Source organism: Xiphophorus hellerii, chromosome 18 (assembly GCF_003331165.1).
Source record: "Xiphophorus hellerii strain 12219 chromosome 18, Xiphophorus_hellerii-4.1, whole genome shotgun sequence".
Classification (NCBI taxonomy): domain Eukaryota; kingdom Metazoa; phylum Chordata; class Actinopteri; order Cyprinodontiformes; family Poeciliidae; genus Xiphophorus; species Xiphophorus hellerii.
Genome location: NC_045689.1, coordinates 32,111,708 through 32,131,360, shown reverse-complemented (window position 1 = coordinate 32,131,360; position 19,653 = coordinate 32,111,708). Strand labels below are relative to the sequence as shown.

Here is a 19,653-nt window from a genome sequence, read left to right as displayed (position 1 = left end):
AACTGCCGGCCGCGCATGCGCTATGAAAGGCTACCGATAGTTTGGAAGGATACTAAAGCATGCAGTGGCTCTGCGTTTACAAGACTTATCGTGTTTTCAGTATTTTCCTTTTGAAAAGACGCAATTTGTTGGCGCTGTTCTGTTGAAATTGTTGTTTTTAAAGAAGTTAAGTGGCGGTATTAGTATTTAAACATCTATTTTTTTAGGCCACTGCGTACTTCAGACATTACCGTGTACTGCATGCTAGGAATGACAGATCTTCGGTTGAAGTGTTTTCCTTTTGTTCACTTTAAAGGTATCACAGACTCCTCTGTCTATTTTTAAACTGGATCATTACTTTTCTATTCATATAGAACAGAAATGTAATCATTTCCACAGCTGTACAAGACAAATAATCCATTTAATTTGTATTTAAGCATAGGAAATATTATAAACGCCCACTAAACTGATATTATTTTTCAAGTAAACATACTTAATGCTAAGAATGCTACTACATTTTACTAATTTGATCTTGATAGGTGGCAACACACTTACATATACACCTAATAAAATTATGAAACATTGTTTCTGTTTCAGCCTTTATTTCATATAATTTTTTATGATTATGGTTTACAGATAATGACCCCCCTCCACCCCCCAAAATGTCAGATCAATAAAAAAAAAAAGAATGTTGCTAACATAAATGTCAGGCTTCTGATATGTACATTTGTATGTACTCTGTTCTTGGTTGGGGCTCTTTTGGCTTGTTGATGACATGGCATCCCGAACCATCACTGACTGTGGAAACTTCATCCTAGTAATCAAGCAACATGGATTTTGAGACTATCCTCCCTTCCTTCAAACTCTGGAATCTTGATTTTCTAATTAAATACAAGCTTTAGTTTCACTTAAAAAGAGAACTTTGGACCACTGGGTAACAGTCTAGTTCTTTTTCTTCTTAACACAAATACACTTCTTGACATTATTTCTGGTTCAGGAGCAGCTTGACAGGAATGTATACATTTGTAGCCAGCGCTTGTGCTACACTTTGTTGTTTTCCGTCCATCATTCTGACTGTAAAATATGTACATCTTTGTGAATAAATATATTTCTTTGTGAGATGCCTTGTCAGAATATACACTGCTCAAAAAAATAAAGGGAACACTTAAACAACACAATATAACTCCAAGTAAATCAAACTTCTGTGAAATCAAACTGTCCACTTAGGAAGCAACACTGATTGACAATCAATTTCACCTGCTGTTGTGCAGATGGAATAGACAACAGGTGGAAATTATTGGCAATTAGCAAGACACACTCAATAAAAAAGTGGTTCTGCAGTTGGGACCACAGACCACTTCTCAGTACCTATGCTGTCTGGCTGATGTTTTGGTCAGTTTTGAATGTTGGTGGTGCTTTCACACTCGTGGTAGCATGAGACGGACTCCACAACCCACACAAGTGGCTCAGGTAGTGCAGCTCATCCAGGATGGCACATCAATGCGAGCTGTGGCAAGAAGGTTTGCTGTGTCTGTCAGCGTAGTGTCCAGAGGCTGGAGGTGCTACCAGGAGACAGGCCAGTACACCAGGAGACGTGGAGGAGGCCGTAGGAGGGCAACAACCCAGCAGCAGGACCGCTACCTCCGCCTTTGTGCAAGAAGGAACAGGAGGAGCACTGCCAGAACCCTGCAAAATGACCTCCAGCAGGCCACAAATGTGCATGTGTCTGCACAAACGGTTAGAAACCGACTCCATGAGGATGGTATGAGGGCCCGACGTCCACAGATGGGGGTTGTGCTCACAGCCCAACACCGTGCAGGACGCTTGGCATTTGCCAGAGAACACCAGGATTGGCAAATTCGCCACTGGCGCCTTGTGCTCTTCACAGATGAAAGCAGGTTCACACTGAGCACATGTGACAGACGTGACAGAGTCTGGAGACGCCGTGGAGAGCGGTCTGCTGCCTGCAACATCCTTCAGCATGACCGGTTTGGCAGTGGGTCAGTAATGGTGTGGGGTGGCATTTCTTTGGAGGGCCGCACAGCCCTCCATGTGCTCACCAGAGGTAGCCTGACTGCCATTAGGTACCGAGATGAGATCCTCAGACCCCTTGTGAGACCATATGCTGGTGTGGTTTGCCCTGGGTTCCTCCTAATGCAGGACAATGCTAGACCTCATGTGGCTGGAGTGTCAGCAGTTCCTGCAAGATGAAGGCATTGAAGCTATGGACTGGCCAGCCCGTTCCCCAGACCTGAATCCGATTGAGCACATCTGGGACATCATGTCTCGCTCCATCCACCAACGTCACGTTGCACCACAGACTGTCCAGGAGTTGGCGGATGCTTTAGTCCAGGTCTGGGAGGAGATCCCTCAGGAGACCATCCGCCACCTCATCAGGAGCATGCCCAGGCGTTGTAGGGAGGTCATACAGGCACTGAGCCTCATTTTGACTTGTTTTAAGGACATTACATTAAAGTTGGATCAGCGTGTAGTGTTATTTCACTTTAATTTTGTGTGTGGCTCCAAATCCAGGCCTCCATTGGTTAATAAATTTGATTTCCATTGATGATTTTTGTGTGATTTTGTTGTCAGCACATTCAACTTTGTACAGAACAAAGTATTCAATGAGAATATTTCTTTCATTCAGATCTAGGACGTGTTATTTGAGTGTTCCCTTTATTTTTTTGAGCAGTGTATATTGTTTCATATAGTTTTTAGTTACAGCCAATGAAAAAGCGCTTTCCAAGTGACTGTGTCCAATTAAAGCCTTGTTGTTCTAAAAGCCTTATGTGGTGTTTATTAAAGGCTCATAATGAGAGGCTTTTATATTTGGCATGCTGAGTGAGTGAGTGTGTCTGTCTGTTCACTTCAACACAACTTGTGTCTTCTTTTTGGCAGTTTTTGACCCCAACAGAACTCTGCAAATGGTGACAGAGGTACAGTGGTGTCTCGGGAGGTCTGTAGCTGAAGGTCTGAGGTCAAAGGCCAAAAGTAATGTGGTGCACTGTAATATACCTGAGTCTTTGTGAAATGCCATGACATAATGTTTTTGATCAATACAATAAAATATGTTTATTTGTATATATATAAATATAGTTTATTTCAGATTTACCTGACTTTTTTTGAACACCATGCTCATTATATTGCTTACTGAACACACTAAAACTGTGCTTTCTTTTGCTCCTTTTGTTAAATTAGTAACAAAAGGAGCACTTACTATACCAGAGAGCTCCCTCTGGTTTGCTTACACAAATTTCCATTTTCCAGTCTGTTCAAGAAGTATGTTGTTAAATTGGACAAGGCCTATCCTAGTTTACACTTGAACAGTCAGGAGACATCTTTCATGTAAATAATGCTAAACTTTCATATCACTGGTTAATATCACCATTCAACTAACATACATGAGTTGGGGTTTTAAAGAAAAAAATAAATTATGGGTACCTAAAATTAACATTCCTGGTGAATACAACAGACAATACACCTGGTGATAAGATAAACAAGAGAGGCCCACTTTACTTTAGATGGGTATCCAGGCCATGTCTGTATCTCCTGCTCCATCCTCTCCCACTTCAGGTGATGACTAGCCCCAACCTGGATGAACCTTTTCCACCTTTTCCTGGTTTAGAGTCATGGTGTCAGACCTAGCGAAGCTGACCCTCATCCAGGCTACTTCACTTTTAGTTGCAATTCAGTGTACAATATAATCACTTTAATATATATACAGCATATATATGTATATATATATATATATTTTTTTTTTTATTAGGAGAAAAGGGACATTACAACAGGAATCCATTACTACTTATGCCACAAAATGCCACATTGGACACAGTTTCTCCATGACACAGACAAAGATGAAGAAACACAAGTACAAAGGAAGTACTGAGTATACGGATGGAAAAAGGCATACAATTCACCTCCTTTGAGCTTTTTTTTTTGTAACGTAACTGAACAGGACAAAATAAATAAAATAAATTACCTATCTCATTAAAATGAGATAGTATCTCAAAAATAATGAGATAGCTTGAATTGGCTCTATAGTTTGAGACACGTTTAGCTTGATAGAAAGAAATGGATATTGATAACATCATTGAGCAATCCTTCAGAAGTGGTCTGACTAATCTTGAAATCTTGTGAGTTTTGGAAGAAACCTATAATGTTTAATTAAATCTCCAGACACTGGAGAGAAGACTGCAAAAGAAGTAGAAAAAATAAGACAGATGTTGCAGATGTTGCCTCTTTTATTGAGCGACAACTACAAGGATCTGGGAGACAGCATGGCTACAGGTGGATGCACCAGAAATGTTGGATGGCTGGCATAGTCAAAGACAGGGAAACAGTACGTCTTTTGATGCACCTATTGGATCCCAACGGGGTTGACCTGATTGCACAAAATCACTTGAGACGACACTTAGATGTCAGTCGGGGACCAAACTATGTGTGGAACATTGATGGTTGATGTATTTCACTTATGTGCTGAACTCATGACTGAGCACAGACTAGTATTGACAGGAGATGTGTATGAAATTACTAATCTTTATGTAAGACTCCGTCTAATGATCAGTGATGGGCTGGGGAATAGTTTCACTAAATCACCCAGGTCCACAAAAACATCTAACAAGGCAGATATTATTTCAGTATGGCCTGTGTAAACACTGTGTGTGATTGTAAAACTAAATTGCGTGAGTGAGTTATAATTTGTTTCTATGGTTTACTTAAAAAGACTATTACATTTTAGTTTCCTTCAATGTTGAGGTCAAGGTCAATCTATGTATTTCTATGTATTTAATCTTATTTATTATTGCAAAATAGTGGCACTAAAACAGCACTAAATACTGCCAATATTTTCAGGTTCTCCATTTTCTTAACCTTACTCGTTCAAGGAAACTGTTGATGATATGGACAGGAGTGCTACATGTACAAGCAATGTTTTAATCAATTGCAAAATCTTAAACACTGATAAGGAAATTTGGGGGGAAAAACCTCAGAACATCTATTTTGATCTTTAGAGACAACTTGTTACTTTAAATAGCCACCTTAATCTCTTTTTTTTTTCTTTTCGGCGTTCTACAACTGTGATGCTGGTGTAACACCTCCACCCTCTACCTCCACCACTTTCAAAACTTTAAATAATGTCCAGGACCCATATATTAGACTCCAAAACCTTGTTTATTTCAGCACTGAAATCTGGATAGCTGTCATATCTGTGTTATAGGAGGGGAACGGCGGCATCTGATGGGTGAATTATGGCCATCGGATAACGCTCCCCCACTTTTACACACAGGGAATGTTATCTAATATTGAGCAGTAAAATGCATTCCCCTGGTCCAAGGTTCTACAGCACTATAAGGTTGGGCTGTATGGAGCATAATCTAATATTTCTATCTATCTATCTATCTATCTATCTATCTATCTATCTATCTATCTATCTATCTATCTATCTATCTATCTATCTATCTATCTATCTATCTATCTATCTATCTATCTATCTATCTATCTATCTATCTATCTATCTATCTATCTATCTATCTATCTATCTATCTATCTATCTATCTATCTATCTATCTATCCATCTATCTATCTATCTATCTATCTGTAGATAAATATAGGAGAGACAGCGCCCTCCACCACGACAATAATCCTGATATGGTTGCAGCGCGATTTTGACTCTAAGTCGGGAAACCACATAGAAGAGAATTATGGTGTGGTGATTTTAATGCAGGGTAGCAGGAAGATAAATCATAATGGTGGCATAGTTGAAGAAATTATGGATGAAAGGTCATTAGTTTGTCTTAATAGTGGAAAAGGTACAAGAGTAAATATACATAAAGGTACAGTTTCATTTCTTGATATTACATTAATATCTGATTATCTTGTAAGTTCATGTAAATGGGGATGTCAACTGGGAGTTTACATTAGGGAGTTATCACTTTCCAGTGAGTACAATAATTAATGACAGTATAAACAGGTAAGAAGATTTCACATTAACAAGATGGTGCTTTAACAAAGCTAACTGGCAAAAATGTAAAATTAACTGTGAGAAAACCAGTCATATGGTAACATTAGGAGGCAGCATAGAAGAATGTACAAGTCAGGTAACAGAACATGTTTTAAGTGCTGCAAATTCTAGCATACCAAAAATAAAGGCAAAAGGTAAGAAAAAAGTAGTTATGCCTCAAGAAAAAAACATTACAGATAAATACAGATAGATAGCATTCCAGAAAAAGAAAAAGCTAAGGGGCTTCGGTTCCTAACAGTTCATTCAGTTGTTTTAATAACTATTTTTTCTCAGTCTTTCATAGTCCGGATATAAAACTTAACTTCAATGTAAAATGCAGCAAAGCATGGCTTCCTTTCAGAGTACCTGGAACAATGAATATGATATTTAGCTAGTAACAATAAAGAAAAGTCAGAATGGTTAAACATGTTTTTACCATTGAGGCCAAGTAAGACATCTTAAATTAAATTGTGCTTCTATGTTGTTGTGGATAAAGTCACAGAGATTCTGCCAAAACACATTAACAAAAGGACAGTACCAAAACAAGTGGAGAACAGTTTGAGGCTATGAATCACTAAACATACAATTTACATTCAATTCTTCGTTGTATATAGAATTAATATATACCTTAGTAGGATAGATTTTATGAAATACTTTATATGAGACTTCTTTAATCTTCCAGCATCACTGAATCAAACGGGTTGATCAGCAGCTGCGCAGCTTCACACCTGCTGAGGTCTAGCTGCAGGAGGCTGCAGCTGTGTGGCGCCATCTAGTGGCAAACTAAGAACTGAGAAGATAGAAACCCACAGACTGCTGACTAAATGCTTGTATGAGGAAAAAAAATTACACATTAAGTAAATAATTGTTTTGCTGTTGATGTAAAATTTGAAGTTGAAGAATTAAGTGAATACTGACCTCCAGTTTATTTGAGCGTCTGCCATGTGTAAAGGCAGTGGTGAAAATGTTTGATTGTTCTCCTTTTTGGCCCTGACCACTGTCTGCCGTAAAAGTTAATATTGAAGAAGCGATCAGTTCTGATTTTACTTCAAACAAATCATTTTAGTTTGATCAAACTTAAGGTTTAATTAAAGCATATTTGGCAGTTTATTTTAAAAAGTAATGATAGACCAACAATGATAAGATGACGGGACAAAAAGGCCTGCAGTGTAAACTGGGACTTTTTTAGTAGGAGCATTAAAACTATTGGGGAAAAACTATTAACCATTGTTTTGATAGCAAAGTTAGTCAATAAAAAAAACTTATATGTAACAATGCACAAAATGTTCTCCTGCTTCTTGTTCTTACACAACAGCATCGCATCCTTTGACTCAACAGTTTTATCACTCTGTTGTTATTACAGCTCTGCACATCAACCCAACGGCTGATGAACCCAACCATTCCTAATCAGTTTAACAGTCCACTTTAAAAAGTGCACAACCTTCTCTGCTACATACTCTACAATATTTCAACAGGTAAGATAAGATAAGATAAGATTTATTTGTCATTGTCATCAACAGATTACAAAGAGGTTGAGATTTGCTCGACTCGAGTTAAGATGCAGGTTATGTGTATATACATAATATACAAAGATAAAGAAATAAATAGTACAAAATGAGAAATAAATAGACATCAGAAGATGGTTGCAGCGCCTGGAGGTGTTGCAACAGAATTTACATTTTTAACAAAGTGGTGTCAAGAGCAGAAGTTCTTATGCCTTTGAATTAAGTGCCATGATTGCCATCGGGTAAAAACTGTTTTTTAGGTGATTTGTCCTGGTTTTTATTGCTCTGTATCTCTTGCCTGATGGCAGCAGCTGGAAGAGACCATGGCCAGGGTGTGAAGAGTCATTTAAAATGTCCAAAACTTTCTTGTGGAGCCTGGAAGTGTACATCTGTTCCATAGTGGGGAGGGGGCAGCCTATGGTTCTCTCTGCTGCCCTAACAACCCTCTGGAGCGCCTTCTTGTCCGCGGATGTGCTACTGCCGTACCAGACACACAGACTGTACGTGAGCACACTCTCTATGGAGCAGTGACAGAAGGCCTGCAGCAGGTCTGAGGGGAGACGGTTCTTCTTGAGTATTCTCAGAAAGTACAGTCTCTGCTGTGCCTTCTTCAACAGCTCCTTGGTGTTGGTGCTCCAGGTTAGCTTGTCCTCCAACTCCATGCCCAGAAACCTGAACACTGGGACCCTCTCCACACAGGTCCCACTGATGGTGAGAGGCTGGATGTCCGTTTTGTTCTTCCTGAAGTCGATCACCAGCTCCTTTGTTTTGGAGGTGTTGAGGAGCAGGTTATTGACTTTGCACCACTCTGACAGCCGCTTCACCTCATCCCTGTACTCCAGCTCCCCCTTCCCGCCTGAGATGAGACCAACAACAGTCGTGTCATCTGCAAACTTTATGATCTTGTTGCTGAGGTGGTTGGAGACACAGTCATGAGTGTAGAGAAGTGGGCTGAGCACGCAACCCTGTGGCGATCCGGTGTTCAGGCTCAGAGCAGTGGAGGTGTGGGGGCCCAGTCTGATCCTCTGGGAGCGACCTGTTAGGAAGTCCAGGATCCTACTGCAGGTGGCTGATGGGAGCCCAAGGTTTGCTAGCTTGGACACCAGACATTGGGGAAGTATAGTATTAAATGCTGAGCTGAAGTCCACGAAGAGCATTCTGACGTAGCTCCCCTGCTTCTCTAAGTGGGTCAGGGCAGCATGAAGTGCAGTGGATACAGCGTCCTCTGTGGACCTCTTTGCTTTGTAGGCAAATTGGAGAGGGTCCAGCTCAGCAGGCAGGCCAGCGAGGATGTGACTCCGCACCAGTCTCTCGAAGCACTTCATGATGATCGGTGTGAGTGCCACTGGGCGGTAGTCGTTCAGGGTGTTGATGTTGGTTCTCTTCGGCAGGGGGACAATGGTAGAGGACTTTAGGCAGGGAGGGACAGTGGCTTGAGACAGGGACTGGTTAAAAATCTTTGTGAAGATTCCAGCCAGTTGGTCTGCACAGTCTTTAAGCACCTGTCCCGACACACCACCAGGTCCCGTCAGCTGAACCAACTTCCTGTCCCACTGTAATCCATTTTAGCGTCACTGTGGCCTTTTACTTATTTATTGTTCCTCTGATTGGCTAATTTTCACCAGGTGTTCTCTCTCACTTTCTTCAATCGTTACCTCCTCATATAAACATTTCAAAACTGTTTATATGTTAGTAAATTACCACCTCGATCCTTTACACATGTAACCTGGTTCACATTTCACTTTTCCTGCTCAGATGAGCTTAGAAATGATACATTTAACTCAAACCTTCCTTTTGGTTCTTTTGTCTCCACACAGCCACAGCCTTCATGTCCTCACATGCAAAGCGAAACAAAGAGCAGAGCTGCAATAATTTCAAGCACAAGATGAGTTACACATTAGGCTGCATGCTGCCTTTGTATTCCTCTCTGTTCAGAGCAGAACTCACTAGCATGGCTGCAAGCTTTCTAAGAAATTGGCTTTCCAGTGGCTAGATATAAACACTTGCATTTTATGCAACAAGGGGTTATATTGAGTATTGCTTTTGGTGAAAAGATTTATTAGCAACTTGTTTGTATAATAAACATCAAAGGTATTAAATGATGTATACAGGGCAGAAATATTCCAGTATCCAATGACTGCATTTCTCTAAGGTTATTTTTCAGATCTACAAGATCTACTGCAAACAAGTGACCAATGACTGAAGCTGGCTGTCTGGTGTGATATGAGTCTAACAACTGCCCTTTGATCAGCTGTGAAGTTGGATGATGAAGGTGCAGGAAAAAGCCAGATGGAACTGGAGCATACCCTCCATAACTCTCTGTCCCAGAACCTGGCAAACGGCCAGAAAACAATGAATCAGCCATTTCATATGCATTCAAATCCTCTAGAGAGATGTTGGCGTGTAGCTGTTTGCTTCTACATTTAATGCTTTTCTGTCTCCTCTTGCAAAGGTTTTCAGCTTGGTCTGAATTTGCAGCAGGAGAGTTTTTTTTTTTCAAGTTTTTTCAGCAGCGCCAAAAAGAAAATGATCAAGCAAACTGAAATACTGAAAGGCTGAAAGAATGCAAACAAACAAATATTTAGAATCTGATATTTCCCTGAAAATGTCAGTAACTAACTAGCTTTTGGGGTGAGAAGAAAAAGACAAGCAGCAGTTACTGGCATGTTCCTGTCAGGTGGCTGATGGGTTGGTCACAGAGAGTCTTTCATTATAAAGGAGGGACTACAAATGAAGCAGCGCAATGAACAGTGGTCATATGAGAGGCAGAAGGATCCCAGCTAAGGCTAACGTGGTGAGGGCAGCAGAGAGACAATACACAATATTATATTCTAACAGGTCTTTAAAACATGGTCCTATTTAAAACCATGGCTTCAGGCATGATATTTGGTTCCTGAGGAAAAAAGGGGAATGTGAGGAAGACAATTATGTCTGGTACAAAAAAAAAAGCATGCAATGCAACAACCAAGCAAATTAGTAATCAATGAAAAAAAAAGGAAAACACATTCAAAATTAAATAATGCAAGAAAAACAAACACAAAAACTAAAATAAATCAATGAAAATAAAAACACACTATATATGTCGAAACAAACTGTTCTGCTCCCCTTCACAGCAGGTCAGAGGATCATGCTCTGCCCAACCAACCAGCTGCTTTGGCAGAAACTGATGCGGTGGAGAAGCAGTTGAGTTGTCACCAACCGACGACAAGAACAGACAGCAGAGCGTCCATTTCCGCTGCAGCTTTAAACTCAGCGTGCAGACGGACATGCAGAGGATCAGCAGGCCAGAAGCCGTAAACCGCAATGACCTCCAGCTGCAGCTGGCGACTGCAGCGGAGCAACAAGGGACCTCAGATGAGCAGATCAAGAACTCCAGACCGCAGACATTACCCTAACCCTACTGGGTTCTCCAGGATCTTGGGTCCGCCTCCACTGATCGTGGGCGGAGAAGTAAAGGGCTGAGCTATAAAAGACTGAGAGTTGAATATGACTACAGTGTGTCCATGAAGAGCCGGCAGGATGTCCGCTGAGCAGGACTATGACTGTGTGGTGATCGGGGCGGGAGTCCAGGGCTCCTTCACGGCCTACCAGCTGGCTAAACACAACAAGAAGACTCTGCTGCTGGAGCAGGTGAGCTGTTTCAGACACACACACACACACACACACACACACACACACACACACACACACACCCACACACACACACACACACACACACACACGCACACCCACACACACCTACAGCCTTAGCGCTGTCGACACATTTGCACTAACTTTGCAGCTCTGACAAAAAATAATTGTTCAGAAACTGAATTAAAAACCCAAAAGTCTTGGGTCTTGAGTTAGCTGCTGTAACTTTTATACTAGAATCACATTTACTTCTGCAGCTGTTTACCAGCATTTTGTAGCCTGTCACTCACCTGACATATTGTTTAAACTAAATTGCTTAGTAAAAGCTAAAGGAAAAAAAGCATTTCCATAGATGCTCACTTTTAAAATGTGAGAATTCTGAAGACTGTTAAGCATTCAGAATGTCTTTGAGCTACTTCAAAGTTTCTGCTAGCTAGAGTTACTGCTAGCTCCTCTCTGCTACATCTGGAGAGGAGCTAGCAGATAAGCTAAAGAAGCACAATATTCAGAAACAAATAGCATAAAAATGATGACGTAAGTTTTCAAACAGCTGTTGGAACGTAAAAAAAAGAATAAACTCGGTTACTGTTAGAACAAAACGATGAAGAATTTGCAGTAGAAGAAAAGTAAATTCAGGTAGATTTGACAAGGAGTAGAGGAGATTCAAGTATGAAAAGAGGAGGAGTGAGGGATGAGAGGAGAAGAGAGGAAGAGAGAAGAGGAACTTGATAAAACCCAAACCAGGAGTGGTTGGGTTTTAAAGGGATATTATGACCAGGAGAGAAGGAAGCTTCCATTTACAAGATGTAACATCTAAAGGCTGATTGAAGTTCAAAAACAATATTGCTTCAAGGTAAACTTTGAAAAATCTGAGAGCCGTCATTCAAGGAAAAGGAACACAAAAGTGAAGGTGGAGCTTAAACAATTAGTGGTTTATTATATTAAAATTGGCTCCAATTGATTAATTAGACAGAAGCGAGGCTGCCATGCTGCGGCTCCACTGGGCCCTCCGACCATCACCAGCAGGTAAGGTGGGTGAAGCGTCTTGATCAAGGACACAACAACAGAGTTGGACTGAGCGAGGATCGAACCGGCAACCCACCGACTGCAGAACAAAGTTTTAGCAAATAACGACAGCGTGTCTGAATCGGAAGCATGACGAACAGCACATACAGTGTCCTTTGTAAATCTGTGTAGATCAGGCTGTTCTGATTCACGTTCTTTAGTCTTTCTGCATGATTTTATCCAGACCTGCAGCCAAGACCGTAAACAAGTGACCCATAAATGAGGCGTCCTGTCTGGTGTTGCATAAGTGTAACAGGTGCACTTTGGTCTGCTGAGAAGCAGACAGTGGAACGAGTAAAGGCCAGATCAAACTGGGCTTCTTAATCGTCTACTACTCTTACAACAGAGATTGTGTTGTAAATTTGACAAACAGGGTAAAAATAAATCTCTTCATAGTCTATTTTAATAATAAATATCGAAAACAAGAATGATGTAAATGATTGCATGGCAGTGTTGCCTCTGTCAGATTGCCCCAGAGCAGCTGAGGCTACAATGCTGTAGCTTGTAGCTTGTAGCCACAGCCATTCAAGTGTCTGATTGTAGGATTCTGTGGACTTGATGAAGCGCTATGCAAGTACAGGACATTTACTATTTTCATCACAAAATCAACTCCTCATCAATCAGTTTGCTTCTTACCAACTGAAACGACAAAAATAACTATTATCCTGTGCACATGCTCTACAATGTGCTACAACTTGACTAAAGTTATCTGTGTTTTATGTCTTTGAGACATGCATGTAGTTTACTTAACTGACCAAATTCATCAGGATTTATGGATAAAATATAGCTGAATATTATCATTATGATTTAATATTTTTCCCATGTCATCTGACAACATTCCCAAGAGTTTGAGCTCAAGCACTGAACCCTGTGGTACTCCACAACTGACCTTGGAGTGTGAAGAAGTTTGATCACAAGCATGGAAAAAACCTGCATTCTGGTTTCAACCAGCCTGCTGTTCCCTTGATGCCCACATGTTCAAACTGTTCTATTGTGACATTGTGATGGATGTGTTAAAATCAGCACTGAGGTCCAACAGGTCCAGTACAGACACCAGTCCAGTAACTGGGCCAATGAGAACATCAGTGATGTTTAGCAGTGTGCTTTCAGTGTTATGATGAGCTCTGACAGCTGATTGAAACTTTTAAATAGGTCATTACTGTATAGATGTTCACACTCTTGATTAGTAACTCCTTTCAATAAGACAGGAAGATTGGATAGAGATCTGTAATTTATTAAACTGTCTTGATCAAGAAAAGGTTTCATAGGTAAAACCTTTACCTGTGAAGTTCCTCTACAGCTTCCTTAAAACCATTTACTCAGGACAGATGAATCATTTCTGAAATGGGGGCAGTAATCAAAGGAAACACTTCTTTACATTATTTGATTGGGTCCAACATGCAAGTTGAAGGTTTTGATTCAGCTAATAAAATCTAAAGGCTAGTAGAACAGATCAAGTTTTGCAGTTTTCTCCAGGACTACCTCACTTACTAAAGACCTAGTAACCTAGTAATATTTGGGATGATGCCGATGATTTTATTTCTAATAGAATCAATTTTATTGACAAAGATTTACATGAATTCATCACTGCTGAGAGCTGATGAAATAAACGGAAGTGAAAAAACTGTTTTCTGTCTCTCTACAGTCAAATCAATAAAAAAAATTCTGACCGCTGAGACTTTATTGGTGGCTGAGATGAAAAGTGCTGAGCTTTGAAATTTGCTCAGAGCTTCTAGTGTCATCATCTCTCTTCTTCTTATGTAACATATTCAGTACTGCTCAGTCATAAATTAGAGACATGTTTTTTTTAACGGTGTGTTGGGGCTGTATAAATAAACCTAAATTGAATTATTAAAAATATCAATATATTTTGTACTCGGATTTTGTTTTTAGTGTGATTTTTTTTTGGTCCACTGTGATGATACATTTTGTCAAAATTAAATAAACACTGTAAAATCATAAAGCTGAGGTTGTGCTGAAAAAAATGATGCCAAACAAGGCAAGGTAAACAGTTTTTAATGTGAAAATATAAGGGTAAATTCTAAATTAGTCAAAAACGGCCATTTAGAACCCAGACCTCAGAGGGTTAAATAGACAAGCCTCAAAGAGATTCATAATCTTAATTTTTTTTAAAATTATTTTTATACCAAGCAAATCATTTTCTATACTTTAGTAGATCACAGCTGCAGTTTTCTATACAGTAGGACATGCTTACTTCACTTCAGCAGAAGGTTTTCTGTTTCCTTAATCTGAACCGTTTTCCTCCAGTTCATTCTGCCTCACACCCGAGGAAGCTCCCATGGCCAGACTCGCATCATACGTAAAGCCTATGAGCAGGACATTTACACGCAGATGATGGGGGAGGGTTACCAGCTGTGGGCCCAGCTGGAGAAGGAGGCCGGAGTGACGCTGTACAGGTCAGCCATCAGAGAGATGCAGAGTGGAAAACTGTTTAAACACAACATGAAGGCTTGGCCAGACTGAGATTCAAGAAACTGTAGATATTACATTTAAAGCAATATAATATTGTGGAAAAAGTTCAATATCTTTTGTCAGTCATTTCAAAAAGTACCAGTACGTACATACCAGTTACCTTAGCATGGAGCTGGTGGTCAACTATGGACAAGCAACAATCCACACACACAAACACACCCCCCAACACCCACACACACACCCACGCCCACCAACACACACACACAAGGACAAATTAGAGAAACGAATTAACCAAACAGTCATGTTTTGGGGGTGAAGAACCCAGGTTTGCACAGGAAGAACATGCAAAATGACAAACAATGTTTCACTTTTTCTACAAAATTACATCTTTTTCCAGATGTATCTGTATGCTGCACCGGTATTAATACACAGTATGTACTTTTGGATGTGATGCTTATAATATTAGTAGTGACCTTTCATTTTTACATTACCTTGTTTTTTATTAGTAGAAGAAAAAATAGTGTTTAAACTGGGTGAGCCCAGCAGTCCGTCCACCCTGACGCCTTCATCTCTCCTCACAGACAAACTGGACTGTTAGTCATGGGACCAGAAACCAGTGGGGACTACCCGCTGGTCAAGAACACCTTATTGAAGAACAAGGTTCCCACTGTGATTCTGAGCCGTGATAACTTCCACCAGCACATCCCCAACCTGGTGCTGTCTGAGGGCCACGGCGCCCTGCTGGATGAAACCGCCGGCGTTCTGTTTGCAGACCGGGCCCTGAAGGCGGTTCAGGTACGGCTCAGATTCACCGCAACGCAGGAACTTATATTCATTTAACTTTGTTTAAAAGTATAGTATATATATATGTTATTTGACATCTTTATTCTGTAAGATATCCAGATATGATATTAAAGCTGTTTGTATTCACCTGATTTAAATGTTTACTTTGCTTATTAAAAAAAACAATCCTGTCTGCACAAGAACCACTAAATGACATGATGTTTAGAAATAATGTCCTGATATAAACAGTTTTTATTTGTTTCTTTAATTTGAAACGTTCCTGTAACATGTTTAGTTTTGTTTCTCCAGGATCAGTTTCAGAAGTTGGGTGGGGTCATACGAGATAATGAGAAGGTTACGGAAATCAAGCCTGGTCCGGTTGTCAAGGTGACGACCTCTGGAGGAGCTTATCAAGCGAGAAATGTGGTGATCACTGCTGGACCCTGGACCAATAAGCTCCTGGCTCACACTGGAATCCAGTTACCACTGGAGGTATTCACACATGGTGTCATGTGTAATAGTGTTGAAATGTCAGCATGTAGTGTATGACACATGTCACAGGATCAACTTGATTGTATTAGCTTTGTTAAACAAAATGCCATCTATCCATCCACCCTTTGTCCCTAATGGGGTCGGGAGGGTTGCTGGTGCCTATCTCCAGCTACGTTCCAGGCGAGAGGCGGGGTTCACCCTGGACAGGTCGCCAGTCTGTCCGAGGGCAACACAGAGACATACAGGACAAACAACCATGCACACACACACTCACACCTAGGGAGAATTTAGAGAGACCAATTAACCTGACAGTCACGGGAGGAAGCCGGAGTACCCGGAGAGAACCCACGCATGCACAGGGAGAACATGCAAACTCCATGCAGAAAGACCCCGGCCGGGAATCGAACCCAGGACCTTCTTGCTGCAAGGCAACAGTGCTACCAACTGCGCCACTGTGCAGCCCTAAATGCAATATATTTAAATATCAATATCATAAATTTAGCATGCAGGGCTGGAATGGACCTTTTCAATAATGATTGGTACCTAACCAGAGTCACTGTCAACTGAACCTGAGAACAATAGAGACCAGGCCCAGGTCAGTTATCCAGTAATGAACCCAGAAAAGCCTCAAACATGAGGATTTCCATAAGAAATGGTTGTAAATTTATCTGTTCTGCAGTTTACAGAAGTTTAGGACAAACTCTGCTACCTAAGGAAACCCATCTGACTGTTGTAGTTGATTGACTTCACAATGAACCCAACTATGAACAAATGAATACACCTGTCACAATAAACCACAAATCAATTAATCGCATAATAAAGGACAAGAAACTCAATCATTTTCATTTTCTTGATTAATTGTGTTTCTCTTTTCTATCTCTTTCTACCAAACCTGGTCTTCAGTCTGGTGCTTTGGTCTCAGCTATCCCTTTTTTTGTTTGTTTTGTTTTGTTTTGAAAGACAATATTTTTCTTACAGACTTCATAATTCATTTTATGAATGAATTATGTTTTTGTTGTTTTCTTTCTCTGTTGTGGATATTTCAAATGTCCTCCAGTTCCAGTGTTTAAATGTTTATTCGAATTTAAAGTTTATTGATCCTTGAGAATGTGTTCTTGCTTTATTATGCCATTATTACTATCACATTACTTGAAAATGGTCTATAAACAACAATATTATTGTTTATCGCAATATGTTGTGGGACAATTTATCGTCCTGCAAAATGGTTAGCAACCCCGTATCCTAACCATGCATGTCAGACTGAGCTATGTTGTTGTGTCTTTGCACAACAGACTGTTAAGATTAATGTGTGCTACTGGAAAGAGAAGATTCCCGGGACTTACGGTGTGAAGCAGCGTTTTCCGTGCTTTGTGGTCACTGGGAGTTTGGAGAGCAAAGAACACATCTATGGCCTCCCGTCGAATGAATATCCAGACTTGGTGAAGGTGGGTGAGTGTGTAATACACATCCAGCATTTCCTCAACGATTGAAAGTGAGGCTGCACAAAATATCCTCATCGCAATATTCAGATGGCAAAGGGCCGTTTGGAGTGCAATAATTATTGGCCGGTGTTTTCCTACTGTGTGTGCAGATTTGCTACCACATGGGCAGCAAGACTGACCCGGATTACAGAGACCTGCAGACAGACACGTCTGACATCGATATCCTGAAGCGATACGTTTCCAGATGCATACCCGGCCTGGTTCCTGAGCCTGCTGTGGTGGAGAGCTGCATGTATACAGTAAGGGTGGAGGAGAGGGCTCTCTGCGGCCCCAGACGTATTTCTGCCTTGAAGTGTCATGTTCTGGGTGTGTTTGGGTTGTTTTGGGTTTGCTCTGTAGTATTTCTACTCAGGCGTAAGGTCTCTGCAGGTGAGGCTGAACTTCTGAAATCTGTTCTCCTTCTTGCAGCAGAGGGATGAAATTCAGGTCATTTTGTTCTCGGCTTCATGTCGTCCACACCTTCTTGTTGCGAACAAAAAATGTCTTTTTCTGAGAGTTGGCCCTTTGGTTTTAGGGAGTGTTGTTTGTCTGCTCTTCCAGAGGCAGAATTTTTATTTAAAAAATTTAAAAGGGCTTTTAAAATGGCTGCAGAGGTTTAATAAATGAGGCAGAAAATCTGAAACTGCAGGGAAAAAACCATAAATGTGCATAATTCAGATTGCCTTTATGTATCAGTAAAATATTTCATATCTGACTTGTTCTATTTTTCTTGTTTTGTTTTTGTAGCTAACACCTGATCGCCACTTTGTGTTGGATTACCATCCGAACTACAGCAACATCGTCATTGGAGCAGGATTCTCAGGTATATTTCCAGAAACATCAAAGCCAACTAAGGAGTCCGTTATTGAAAGCCAGGATGCCATTATAGTTACTACAACCTCTCCTACCGTTGATAACCAAATCACAAATGTAAGTTTTTTTCTAAGGTCTCTGAGCCAGGATAAACCTTTTCTTTTTAACGTTTATATCCTGGTGTGTTGGCCACAGGACTGCAGCTCCTCATGCTGTTGTGCAGGTTCATGCTGCAAATATGTTTGGGGGCCTTTTTTTTAGTCAGCAGACTTATATATTTTCTTTGAATTACAGAAAAATCCTCTCTCTGTTTAAAGTAAAATATATCAAGAATTTATTTTTTATATTTATTTAGGCCTTTTCTGAAAGTTTATTGTATAAAATGTGGGAAGCTCTATGTGATTCATGTAGAGAATCTCCCAGAATGTTGAGCATGTAGTTATGCTGTGGAGGCTCAGCCGTCTCCTATGTGTTGTCTTTGTTGTAACATGGATCTTATTTTTTTACTTCTATGATTCCTCTCCTTTAGGTCATGGCTTCAAGTTCGGCCCAGTCATTGGTAAGCTCCTGTGTGAGCTCAGCCTGGGAGAAGTGCCTTCCTTTGACCTTTCACCTTTCAAAATCAGACGTTTCCAGTCAGAGATGAAATCAGCTTTGTAGGATCAGGACTGGATTCATGAATCCTTCCTCCAACTCTTTTATTCTTTCAGATCATTGTTATAATCTACATGTTTATATGACGTCACCAGTTTTAGAGCTCCTAAAGACAAGATGTGTTTAATAACTAGCCTTTTAGGGCGACTGTGGCTCTATGGTAGAGTAGTCGTCTTGTGATCGGAAGGTTGTAGGTTCGATTCCAGCTTCCTCCTGCCACATGTCGATGTGCCTCTGGGCAAGCCACTTAATCCCAAATTGCCTACCGATCTGCATATCGGTGTATAAATGTGTGTGTGTTTGTGAGTGCAACTGGGTGAATGTGACTGTAGTGTAAAGCGCTTTGAGTGGTCAAAATGACTGGAAAAGCGCTATATAAGTTCAGTCCATTTACCATTTTACACGACATGAATTTCTGGTTTACTTTGTTTAGTGATTTCACCATCTAGATAAAGTTTAAACCTTAGTAACCACCTGAAGAGGATCTTATTACAAAGCAAAAACACTTTTAGAGTCAAATAATTTCACAAGTGAAGTTGTTTTTCTCTTCTGATCATTTTATAATTTTCTGACATTCAGACCATTTTTAGTCTGACTTGATATATGAGAATAAAATTGTATCTGAATGAAACTTCTTCCAAGAGTAACTGTTGATGTAGATCCTCAGTAATTTCATCTGTCAACAGAAAATTTTCTTATTTTACTTTTTACATGTAAGACATACCAGCTGTTCTCAGAGCTTCCTCTCAGTAACGAGCTGCTGGAACTTTCCTTTTCTCCCAGAAGACATTCTCATGTCTGTCTGAGTTACCATTCATTA

At 40.4% G+C, this 19,653-nt stretch overlaps 1 protein-coding gene across 1 annotated transcript; it reads left to right on the top strand.

Moving 5' to 3' along the window:
* Positions 1–10,931: 10,931 nt before the first annotated feature.
* On the top strand, positions 10,932–19,469 carry pipox (pipecolic acid oxidase). Its single transcript, XM_032546141.1, has 8 exons — positions 10,932–11,112; positions 14,446–14,594; positions 15,192–15,405; positions 15,703–15,885; positions 17,178–17,330; positions 17,477–17,626; positions 18,114–18,189; positions 18,709–19,469. Exons 1-8 carry the CDS (start codon positions 11,002–11,004, stop codon positions 18,837–18,839), a joined length of 1,167 nt encoding a protein of 388 aa, XP_032402032.1. The 5' UTR covers positions 10,932–11,001; the 3' UTR covers positions 18,840–19,469.
* Positions 19,470–19,653: the final 184 nt, after the last annotated feature.